General features: G+C 41.7%; 1 protein-coding gene across 4 annotated transcripts in view; it reads right to left on the bottom strand.

Annotated features, from left to right (window-relative positions):
- Positions 1-5,055: 5,055 nt before the first annotated feature.
- UBA2 (ubiquitin like modifier activating enzyme 2) overlaps positions 5,056-12,936 on the bottom strand; it is a gene marked incomplete at both ends in the record, with an annotated part of 63,546 nt that continues 55,665 nt past the window's right edge. For 3 of the 4 annotated variants that reach the window (XM_080702195.1, XM_080702196.1, XM_080702197.1), the window contains 2 exons: positions 5,056-5,234; positions 9,500-9,636. In XM_080702195.1, coding sequence (XP_080558321.1) covers positions 5,056-5,234; positions 9,500-9,636 — 316 coding nt within the window. The remainder of the gene's footprint in view (positions 5,235-9,499; positions 9,637-12,936) is intronic. The other variant, XM_080702198.1, reaches the window with a different exon arrangement.

Raw genomic sequence — 12,936 nt, 5'->3', positions numbered from 1 at the left:
TGAAAAAAATAATAATAATAGTTTTTACTAGGTTAATGAAAGTCTCACTACTTGCTGAGGCTGTCCTCAAACCTGCAATCCTGTGTCAGCCTCCCAAGTACTGGGATTACAAGTGTATGCCATCATGTCCAGCTTCTGTTGGAAGATTACTAAAGTACAAAGCCTGCCGGGTGTGGTGGCACATGCTTGTAATCCCAGCATTTTGGAGGCTAAGACTAGAGGATCATGGTTTGCAGACAGCCTCAGCTACTTAGGCCCTCCACAACTCAGTGAGACCCTGTTTCAAAATAAAGAATAAAAAATTGGGCAGGGGGTATAGCTTGAAGGTCGAATGCCTCTTGGTTCCATCCCCAGACCCGCAATAAATAAATAAATAAGTACAAAGCTTGATAACCTCCTTACATTGTATATCCTAATAATTTTTTTTTGGGGGGGGTGGTTTTGCAGTACTGAGAATGGAACCCAGGGGCGTTCTACCTCTGAGCTACACCCCCAGCCCTATTTTTTATTTTGAAAGAGGGTCTCACTGAATTCCAAAGAGCCTCACTGAGTAGCTGAGGCTGTTTGTGAACCACAATCCTCCTATCTCAGCCTCCCAAATGCTAGGATTATAAGCATGTGCCACCATACCCGGCTTAGTTATCATTTGTTGCTGAATTTTTTAATTTTTTATTATTTATTTATTTATTTTTGTGGTACTAGGGAGGGAACCCAGGGGCCTGCTACCTTTGGTCTACACTCCCAGACCTATTTTATATTTTATTTGGAAACAGGGTCTCACTAAGGTACTGAGAGCCCCGCTAAGTAGCTGAGGCTGGCTTTGAGCCTGCACGATCCTCCTGTCTTAGCCTCCCAAGAGCTGAGATTACAAGTGTGCACCACCGCACCCAGCTTGTTGCTAGACTTAAACATATTAAAACTGGCATGAGTCAGAAACTTTAAGTAAAACTTCCCTAACTGTTACTTTATCAGGAAATAATAATTGTCTTCAAAATATAACCAAAGTGAGCCGGGCGTGGTGGCGCACGCTTGTAATCCCTGCGCTTGGGAGGCTGAGACAGGAGGATCGCACAGGTTCAAAGCCAGCCTCAGCTACTTAGTGAGGCTCTCAGCAACTTAAATAAAATATAAAATAGGTCTGGGAGCGTAGCCCGGAGGTAGAAAAGCCCCTGGGTTCCACCCTCAGTAACACACACACACACACACACACACACACACACACACACACACACACAATCATATGGTAGATTCTGTTTGTGACAGTGGGATTGAACCCAAGGGTGCTCTACCTCTGAGCTACATCCCTAGCCCTTTATTTTTTGTTTTGAACGGGGTCTTCCTAGGTTGCTGAGAGTCTCGCTAAGCTGCTGAGGCTGGCCTCAAACCCACGACACTCCTGTCTCAACCTCCCAAGTACTGGGAATATAAGTGTGTGCCACCAGGCCTGGCTATCAGTGGTGTTTTTCCTCCACTAATTTGTGATTTAGCTTATTCTGCCAGGCTGGTACAGAGGACTGAATCCAGAGGCACTTTGCCACAGGCTATACCAACAATCCTCTTTACATGTATGTATGTATGTATGTATGTGAGTGTATATATATATATATAGTGGAAGGGTATTGGGGATTGAGCCCATGGGCAGTCTACCTCTGAGCTATACCTCCAGCCTGATTTTTTTTTTTATTTTAAAACAAGGTATCATTAAGTTGCTAAGGCTGGCCTCAAACCAGTGATCCTATTGTCTTAACCCCCCAAGTACTGATATTACAGGTGTGAGCCACCACACTCAGCTGTTATAAATTTGAGACAGGGTCAAAAGCCAGGTGTGGTGGCACATGCTTATAATCCCAGTACTTGGGAGGCTGAGACAGGATTATCACACAGGTTTTAGCCAGCCTCAGCTACTCAGCGAGGCTTTCAGCAACCTAATAGAACCCTATTTCCAAATAAAATATAAAATAGGTCTGGGAGTATAGCCCGGAGGTAGAATGTCCCTGGGTTCCATCCCCAGTACCAATTTAAAAATAAAAGAAAGAAACATAGTCTCACTCAATTGCCAAGTCTCCAATTTCATATCCCCTTAGCCTCAGCTTCCCAAGTGCCTGGGAGTACAGGTTGTCCTACTCTGCCCCGGTTTCATTTGTAGATTTCCAAATGTCACAAGAATTGCTAAGGTCATTTATTTTGTTGAACCATATATGGTATCACTGGTATTGTGTTAGGCTATGTCTAATACAGTACCACCACATCCAATTTATTCTTTTTAATCTGAAATAATCCGTGTGTGTGTGTGTGTGTGTGTGTGTGTGTGTGTGTGTGTGTGTGTGTGGAGGGGGTTGGGAGGGCTCTGGGGATTGAACCCAGCGTGCTCTACCACTGAGCTACACCCCCAGCCCTTTTTAGTTTTTGAGACAGGGCCTTGCTAAGGCTGGCCTAGTAGTTTTATCTTCTTCTCTCAGCCTCTCAAGTACCACCTCGCCTGGCTAATCCCTTCCTTTTTAATGTTAATGATTTGTTGAAAAGTCCAGTTCAGCTGGGAACATCACTCATTCTGGCACTTCTTTCCTCTTGTTTCAATTCAGCTGGAAGTCACCGCTGATTAGATTTGGCTTTTATTATTATTATTCTTATTTATTTATTTTGGTGGTACTGGGGATGGAACCCAGAGACTTTCTACCTCCAGGCTACACCCGCAGACCTATTTTGTATTTTATTTGGAGCTGGGTGTGGTGGTGTATGTTTGTAATCCTAGCATTTGGGAAGCTGAGACAGGATCTGGGTTCTCGGCCAGCCTCTGCTACTTAGGCCCTCCACAATTTGGTGAGACTCTTGTTTCAAAATGAAGAATAAAAAATAGGGCTGGTGTGTGGCTTGGAGATGGAATGCCCCTGGGTTCAATCCAGTACTGAAAAAAAATAAATTTAAAAAAAAGGCCGGGCACTTGGGAGGCTGAAACAGAAGGATCGTGCAGGTTCGAAGCCACCCGCGCTGGTTTAAGAGACCCTGTTTCCAAATAAAATATAAAAATAGGTCTGGGAGTGTGTCCCGAGGTAGAGGGTCCCTGGTTTCCATCCCCAGTACCACCAGAAAAAAAAAAAAAAAAAAAAAGGCTGGGGTGTAGCTCAGTAGAATGCCCCTGCTGTCCTGTAAAATACACACACACACACACACACACACACACACACACACACACACACACAAACAACCCCAATCTGTTCTAACAAAACTGTACTACCATGTATATCTAAATGGGAAATAATGAGAGAATATGTACAAAATACTAGAATCATATTGTTAAGAATATATCTTAGAAGACTGGTTGTGGTATAAAGAACAGAAAACTTCAAAATTCAAATTTCATGACAGCTTTTTGAAATTCAGAATTTCAAACTTGAGGCTGTCTTCTGGGATCTTTCATTTTATTTGTGTTCTGAAGGAAAACTAAGCCCTCTTAAAATACAGACGAGTGAACATCACAGACTCCCAAGGGTGTGGATGAGCACCCCACCTGCCTCTGTTGCTCTTGCAAGGCTAGAAGTCACTCCACCTGCAGACCTGGAGCAGCATGCTCCTGAGAGCAGACTTACTCAACATGACTCGTCAGAAGGCTTTGATCACAAAAAGTACAGAACAAGGAGTTAATAAGATGGACGGCAGAATAAGGATTATCCAAGACAGAAAACTACCAAGAAATACAAACACCAAGGACACAGGTGCATATAAGAAAAACAGTTTAAGGGCTTCCATGCTCTGAAAACTCCAGGCACATCTCTGCATGACGAGGGCACCCTAAGAGTCAAAGGCCCTTTGAGGTCGAGTCAACTGTGGGACAAACTAAAAGAAAAAAGAAAGTAAAGAAAACCTCCACACCTCAAATCCAAGAAATCCACGGTCCCAGTTACTGAGGAAGGGCAAACATCGCTTAGATGATCTCAGCAAAAAGCCAAATGTTGCCAGGGATGGTGGTACATACCTGTCGTCATCCCATTACTTGGGAGGCCAGCCAAGACTTTCAAAATTAAGAGAAGCCAGAATCGGTGGTGCACACATGTAATCCCAGCATTCAGGAGGCCGAGACCAGAGATCGTGGTTCGCAGACAGCCTCAACTACTTAGTGAGGTCCTTTGCATCTCAGTGAGACCCTGTTTCAAAAATAAAGACTAAAAAATGCCCCTTCTGGGTTCCATCCCCCGCACCGGGGGAAAAAAAAAGACTAAAAAATAGGGCTAGGGATGCAGCTCACAGGTACAGCGCCCCTGGATTCCACCCCCAGTACCAAAAATAAAATAAACAAATAAATAGGGCTGGGGGTATAGCTGGGAGGTAGAATGCCCCTGGGTTCAATGCCTGCAGTAGACACAGTAACTGAATAAGGCAGCAAAAATGAAAGTGTTCAAGCAGGTTTAACAAGTATGCAGATGCTATTTATTTGGTCCATAAGTACAGTATATTCAGTATTTGAGTTTTACAAAACATCAAATATAAATAACTTCAAACTGTAACAATACACAAAAAATTGGCTTCTTTGACACAGAAATACCCAGGCAGTACAAACTGAAAATTTGAGTAAATTAACATTGTTTTACATTAATATACATAGTGCCAGTTAACATTTTAAAAACAAGTTTCAATGCATAGCACTCGATACTTCTTTAAATCTGTTTCAGTCAGAATATGAAAATGGTTAGATCTAGGGTAAAAATAATTCTTCCTCTAGCCAAAAATAAAGGCATAATATTTATAACCAGGTATCACCTTTACTAAACCACAATATTTTAAGCTATTAAATGATACCCAAAGGTATTTACATAAAAAGGCAACATGCATTGTGTTGTTTTATCTCATGACTGGTTATGCACACAGTTTGTTCAAAGGGCTTTAAAACTATATTCCTACTTTCAATACAGCATACTGCAATGTTTCTAATAGTTCTAGCAACATGAAAGCTTTCAAAGGGAGCAGAATCATTTCAAACCACTGCTGTCAGTTTTCCCCTTTGGAACAAAGGACACAATAAACACAGGCTCTGTCCACATGAGCTGCAGGGCGGCCAAGTCAGTCTAAGGCTATGACTTCGTCGGGGTCCTCCGTCTGCTCCGTGCGAGGCCTCTTTGTGGCAACGCTCTCCTGTTCATCTAGCTTCCTCTTGAGACTTCTCTCTTCACTGCTGTCGGTGTTATTTGAAGGACTTTCTTCATCTGAATCAACTATGAGCACATCATCTTGCTCTTGTGCTTATTTCAGAAAAAAGAAAAAGGTAAAAAGTGTGAGTTATTAATGGTTCACCAATACTTTATATGAAGAAATCAAAACTAACTCTGAATATATGACAAACTTAGCGACTACCCTTAGCCAGGTACAATTGTGCACATCTGTAATCCCAGTCCTTGGGAGGCTGAGACAGCAGGATGGCAAGGATGGCAAGTTCAAGGCCAGCTTCAGCAGTTTAACGAGACCCTGTTAAAAATAAAGAATAAAATTGGGGTGTGGGCGTGGGAGCACATGCTTGTAATCCCAGCACTTGGGAGGCTGACAGGAGGATTGCATAGGTTTGAAGCCAGCCTCAGCTACTGAGTGAGGCTCTCAGCAACTTAGTGAGACCCTGTTTCCAAATAAAAATATAAAAAATAGGTCTGGGAGCGTAGCCCGGAGGTAGAAGGGTTTCCAGAAACCCCAGTACCAAAAAAAAAAAAAAAAAAAAAAAAAAAGTCTGGGAGTATAGCCCAGAGGTAGAAAAGCCCCTGGGTTCCACCCTCAATAACACACACACACACACACACACACACACACGAATAAAAATGTCCCCAGTACCACTAAATAAATAAATAAATAAATAAATAGGACTGGGGGGTGTAGCTCAGAAGTAGATGTCCCTGGGTTCTATCCCCATTCCAAGATTAAAAAAAAAAAAAAAGAATGACTACTGCCTTAGGGACCTGTACACATTACATAGTTCTGTATAGTTTTAATAGTGTCTTATTCCCTTTGCCCCTTTGGGAGGAGCTTAAAAAGGAACCGAACCCAGGACTAGCCCCCCCCCCCCAACACACACACTTTTTCTGGTCTGTATGCTACTAGAAACTGAACCCAAGGTGCATTCTACCTCTCAGCTACATGCCCAGCCCTATCTTTTATTTGGAAACAGGGTCTTGCTAAGAGCCTTGCTAAGAAGCTGAGGCTGGGTGTGTGTGTTTGCGTGCATTGTATTGAACCAAGAAACGTTCTACCTCTTGAGTTACACCTCCAACCCTAGTTTACTTTTATTTTGAAACACAGTCTTGCTAGGTTCATGAGTCTCACTACTTGCTGAGGTTGTCCTTGAACATATGATCCTCCTGTCTCAGCCTCCCAAGTACTGGGATTACAAGCATGTGCCACCATGCAGAAGCCACCTATTTCTTTTCTTAGCAAAACAAAAACCAATCAAAAGTGGTGGTGCACACTTGTAACCCCAGTATTTGGGAGGCTGAGACAGGAGGATAGAACGAACATTCAAGGCCAGCCTCAGCAACCTAATGAGACTCTATTTCAAAATAAAAAACAGGGATGGGAATGTAGCTCAGAGGTAGAATGCTGCTTGGTTCAATCTTCCCAGTACCAAAAATCAAACAAACTGTAACAAAACATTATATAATCCAAAGTAATCATTATTCCTTGATGTTGTATCTTCTCCAAAGGAAAAGTGGAGTGTACATATCCTAATATTAACAGTGAAAGCAACATCATCAACAACAACATAACAAACACAGCACTTACAATGTGCCAGGAACTGTTCTGAGCACTTTGCATACAACAACTCATTTAATCATCACAACAACCCTATAAAGAAGATAACATTATTATCTGTTTTCTGGAAAAAGGAAACTGAGATACAGAGATTGACTTCCCATCCTCACACAGTAATAAAGAATGAGGGCAGGATTATAGCCCAAGCAACTGAAGGGGGTCTAATCTAAGGAGAATTCCTATCTTACTCTTACTTGTTTTTGTGGTGCTAGATTGAACCCAGGGGTATTCTACTTCCCAGCTCCAGCCTTATTTTATTTTTTATTTGGAAATAAGGTCTTGCTAAGCTACTTAGAGCCTCACTGAGTTACTGAGGCTAACTTCAAATCTGTGATCCTCCTGTCTCAGTTTCTCAAGCGCTGGAAATACAGGTGTGTGCCACACATCGGGCTCCTATCTTACTTCTACTATGTATAGGTTTTGAAACCTATACATAGTAGAAGATCAATAAATGTTTGCTTCAGCCGGGCATGGTGGCCCACGCTTGTAATCTCAGTACTTGGGAGGCTGAGACAGAAGGATTGCAGGTTCACAGCCAGCCTCAGTTACTTACTGAGAACCAAATTCAAAATAATGAATAAAAATAGAGAAAAATAAAGAATAAAAGGGGGGGGGGGTCATGAATCAACACAGCAGCTCACAGGAGAGCCACACTCTGCACCAAGGCAAAGTCCATCCCCCAAACTCTCAGAGAACTCTAGATCCAAGAGCAAACACATTCCAAAGAATGCTATAAGCAGGGGGTCAAAGAAATAGAAACAAACAAGTTGAAATTGGTAGTTTAAGTTTCCTGAATAAAAAAATGAGGGGAGGAAGGGAAGTAAACATCCCAATCAGAACAGTAAAAATCAGTTATTTGGCTGGGCGTGGTAGTGCACGCTTGTAATCCCTACACTTGGGAGGCGGAGACAGGAGGACCATGCAGATTCAAAGCCAGCAGTGCTGGTTTAAGAGACCCTGTTTCCAAAAAAAAAAAAAAAGTATAAAATAGGTCTGGGAGTGTGGCCCGGAGGTAGAAGGGCTTCCAGAAACCCCAGTAAAAAGAACTGGTTATTTAAGCCAGGCATAGTGGCACATGTCTGTAATCCCTGTTCTGATAAGGCTGAGAGAGGAGACTGGCAGGTTTGAGGACAGCCTCAGTAAGTACTCAAGACTCTCATGAACCTAGCAAGACCCTGTTTCCAAATAAATAAAATGACTCCGGGGGTGTAGCTCGAAGGTAGAATGCCTCTGGGTTCAACCCCCAGTGCCAAACAAAACAGTTCTCTGGAAAAAGCACCAAGCACCACAACAGAAACACCAGGGAACAGATTCTTCTGATGCACTTTACCAAACTCACACTTATTATGAGAAAGCCCTAACATGCTAGAAATTCCACACTTATCAAATACTTGTCTACTCAAAATAGTCAGATATACAGATTTGTTGCTTCTAAATAAAATGGGTGCAGTTTACCATGTTGTCAAAACTAACTTTATGCAAATAATAAAATAACTTGCAGACATTTCCAATTGTAAAAACCCAACTAATAACTTGTAAACCCAAGCTACTAGGGAAGCTGAGACAAGATGATTTTGAGTTTGAGGCCAGCCTGGACAACTTAAGAGTCAGTCTCAAAAATTTTAAAAAAAGGTCTGTGGGTTGTAACCCTGGGTTCATTCCCCAGAACAAAAAAAAAAAAGTTTTTATTTCTTGTAAGAAAAAATTTTTAAGAGCCGGGTGTGGTGGCACATGCTTGTAATCCCAGCATTTGGGAGGCAGAGACAGGAGGATCGCGGTTCGCGGAGAGCTTCAGCTACTTAGTGAGGCTCTCCTCAACTTAGTGAGACCCTGTTTCAAAATAAAAAATAAAAAACAGGGCAGGGTAGATCAGAGATCTAATGTCCCTAGGTTCCATCACCAGACCCACAAGAAAAGAAAAGAAAAGAAAAGAAAAGAAAAGAAAAGAAAAGAAAAGAAAAGAAGAAAAAAAAAATGAAAGAAAAAGACATTTTTCCCAGTCTTAAATGTCTTCATGGCTCATAAACTCAGATTTCCATTATCAAATCAGTGCCAAATCAACAAAAAATACTAGTATTTTAAGATGGCTTGTTAACTCAGGTATGGTAGTCCATATCTGTAATCCCAGTACTCAGGAGGAGACAGGAGGATCACAGGTTAGAAAACTGTCTCTGTAAGTAGTGAGACTCTCATAAAACTAGTGAGACCCTGCTTCAAAATAAAAATAAGACAAGGCTAGGGTGTAACTCAGAGGTAGAATGCCCCCTAGGTTCAATCTCCAGAACTACAAAAATAAATAAATAAATAAATAAATAAATAAATAAATAAATAAATAATAAGGGCTAGGGGTATAGCTTGGAAGTAGAATGTCCCTGGTTTCAATCTTCAGTACTGCAAAATAAATTAATAAATAAATGGGTTGGGGTTTGTGTATCTGGGGATGGAACCCAGAGGCATTTGACCTCCAAGCTACACCCCCTGCCCAATTTTTTATTCTTTATTTTGAAACAGGGTCTCACTGAGTTGCAGAGGGCCTCACTAAGTAGCTGAGGCTATCGGGGAACCACAATCCTCTGGTCTCAGCCTCCTGAATGCTGGGATTACAAGTGTGCGCCACCATGCCCGGCTAGATTTGTATTTTATACTCAAAATTCACAAAATTATCAGTCTGTTTCCGCGCTCTCTAGATTAGTGGGTAACTAGCACGCCTCACCTGTGGAGGTGGAAGGCTGAGCTCCGTCATCACTGCCATTGGTTATGTTCTTCGCAGCATCTTCAGCTTGTTTGGGCCCCACTTTTTCTGGGGCATCACCAACAACTTCAAATTCAACATCCTTTTCTAGGTCTTCACTGTAAGAGAATCATTACAACTATTCGTACAGCAAAGGAGCACCAGATACACTGGTCTTCAGAGATTAAAGTATATAATATATATACAATTTTGTATATGAGCTGTGATATTCCAAAAAATTACAATAAAAAATTCTCTAACCACAGATTTTTGTGAATTTTTTTTTTTTTTTTTTGGTGGTATCAGGGGTAGAACCCAGAGGCTTTCTACCTCTAGGCTATACTCCCAGACCTATTTTCTATTTTATTTGGAAACAGGGTCTCACTAAGTTGCTGAGAGCCTCACTAAGTAGCTGAGGCTGGTTTCAAACCTGTGCGATTCTCCTGTCTCAGCCTCCCAAGCGTGGGGATTACAAGCGTGCACCACCATGCCCAGCTGATTTTTGTGCTAATTAAAAACTAATTCAGCCGGGCATGGTGGCTCACGCTTGTAATCCCCGTGCTTGGGAGGCTGAGACAGGAGGATCATGCAGGTTCGAAGCCAGCCCTGCTGGCTTAAGAGACCCTGTTTCCAAATAAAAATATAAAATAGGTCTGGTAGTGTAACCCAGAGGTAAAAGGGTTTCCAGGAACCCCAGTACCAACCAACCAACAAACAAAAATAACAAAATTCAAATGATCAAAACCAATGTACCTTCAAATAAGGAACTTATTTATTTATTATTTGGTACTGGATGGAACCCAGGGCATTCTACCTTCAAGCTACACCTCCAGCCCTAATTTTTTTTTATTCTTTATTTTGAAACCAGGTCTCACTGAGTTGCAAAGGGCCTTACTAAGTAGCTGAGGCTGTCCAAATAAGGGAATAATTTTAAAAAAAGTTAAATAACTTATTGCTAACATAAAACAAATTCTGAAACTTTGTCACCTAAAGTAACTTTTAGACTTTTTTCAATGACTATGCTAAAAGAATCTATAAGCTAGACATGGTGACACACCCTTGTAATCCCCGCGCTTGAGAGGCTGAGACAGGAGGATCGCACAGGTTCGAAGCCAGCCTCAGCTACTTAGTGAAGCTCTCAGCAACTTAGTGAGACCCTGTTTCCAAATAAAATATAAAATAGCTCTGGAAGTGTAGCCCGGAGGTAGAAAGCTCCTGGGTTCCACCCCCAATATCACAGGTGGTGGGCAGGGGGGAGAAACTATACATTACTGGTAATCTGATTTTAACCACAGAAGTTTGGTATTTTAGGGGTAAGGGTTACATGGCTTCTGGGTTCCTCCCATCTTTAAAGATAGAACACTACTTTTGTACATGAGCTCCCAGATACTTGTATCAAAACTTTTTTTTTTTTTTTTTTTTTGTGGTACTGGAGTTTCTGGAAGCCCTTCTACCTCCAGGCTATACTCCCAGACCTATTTTTACATTTTTATTTGGAAACAGGGTCTCCTAAGCCAGCGCACGCGGCTGGCTTCGAACTTGCGTGATCCTCCTGTTTCTGCCTCCCAAGCGCAAGGATTACAAGCGTGCGCCACCACACCTGGCTAAAAAAAAAAAAAAAAAAAAAAAAAAAAACTTTTAATGGATAAAAGTCAGACAAAATACTTATATGTTTTAAGAAAGTTTTTGTTCCCAGAGAGCTAAAAGATAAAACAAAAAAACAAAAAGTTTTGTTTCCAGCCAAGCACCTGGTGGCCCATGCTTGTAATCCCAGCATTCAGGAGGCTGAGACAGGAGGATCTATGTTTGCGGACATCTTCAGCTACTCATGAGGCCCTTTAGAACTCAGTGAGACTCTGTTTCAAAATAAAGAATAAAAAATAGGGCTACGGATGTAGCTCAGAGGTAAAATGTCCCTGGGTTCCATCCCCAGTATCACAAAAACAAAACAAACCTCTGTATCTTTTAGACATGTGATATTTGCGCTTCATTGTACATGTCTTTTCAGTCTTTTCTTTCACAACTCAACACAAGCATGCCACTTGGGCTAGAAGCACACTCTACTCATGTTTATCCTTGACTCCAATGTGTAATGTGATAAAATTCATACTTCTCACTAACAACTCACATGAATTTTATGCTTTTTGCAGTTCTAGGGATGAAACCCAGGGTCATTTAACCTCTGAGCTACACCACCAGACCCGTTTATATTCTTTATTTTGAAACAGGGTCTCACTAAGTTGTGAATGGCCTCACTAAGTAGCTGAGGCTACCCACAAATCTGCGATCCTCCTGCCTCAACCTTCCACGTACTGAGATATTTTATGCTTTTTACAAACCAAATGTAAAATGTAATTTTTTCCAAACAAATGAAGGAAGTCTAGGCTACGTCCATTTTTTCCAAAACTGTTTATTGATAAAAGAATTGGAGACCAAATAACATCACTACAGCCTCTTATTTTACTTTATGAGTATCAACAGGAATGTTTAAAACCCATACCTTTAATTAAGCCAGGCTCAGTAGCGCACGCTTATAATGCCTGCACTTGGGAGGCTGAGACAGGAGGATTCAAAGTCAGCCTCAGCTACTTATTGAGGCTCTCAGCAACTTAGTGAGGCCCTGTTTTGAATAAAGTAATAAAATAGGTCTTGGAGTATAGCCTGGGCCCCTGGGTTCCACACTCAGTACCACACAAAAACAAAACAAAACAAAAAAACCTTACTTAGTTTACTAATACACAGATAAAGAACCTCTTGTATCCTAATTGTAATACGTGTATGCATTTAAAATATTTTGTAAGCCAGGCATGGTGGCGCATGCTTGTAATCCCAGCGCTTGGGAAGCTGAAACAGGAGGATTGCACAGGTTTGATGCCAGCCTCAGCTACTTAGTAGCTTGTTTGTGGTATGTGTGGAGTACCAGGGATTAAACCCAGAGACATTCTATTCTATTCTAAGCTACAACTCCAACCCTATTTTATTTGTATTAAAAACAAGGTCTCACCAAACTGCTGAGGCTATCCTCAAACCAGTGATCCTCCTGTCTCAGCTTCCCAAGTACTGGGACTACAAGAGTGCGCCACCACACCCGGCTACAAATATCTTTTTTTTTTTTTTTGGTGGTACTGGAGATGGAACCCTTTTATCTCCGGGCTATACTCCCAGACCTTTTTTTTTTAATTTTATTTGGAAACAGGGTCTCTTAAGCCAGCGAGGCTGGGTTTGAACCTGCGCAATCCTCCTGTCTCTGCCTCCCAAGCATAGGGATTACAAGTGTGTGCCACCACGCCCAGCCTACAAATATCTTAAAATTACCCTTCCTTAAATTGTTTCCTTTATTTGGTGGTAGTAGGTTGATGAGTCTCACTAACTGCTGAGGCTGTCCTCCAACCTTCAATTCTCCATTCTCAGCCTCCCAA

Source organism: Muscardinus avellanarius (assembly GCF_963383645.1).
Source record: "Muscardinus avellanarius genome assembly, chromosome: 10".
In the NCBI taxonomy this organism is placed as follows: domain Eukaryota; kingdom Metazoa; phylum Chordata; class Mammalia; order Rodentia; family Gliridae; genus Muscardinus; species Muscardinus avellanarius.
The sequence above is the reverse complement of the archived record's forward strand: the minus strand, read 5'-3'. Positions and strand labels throughout refer to the sequence as shown.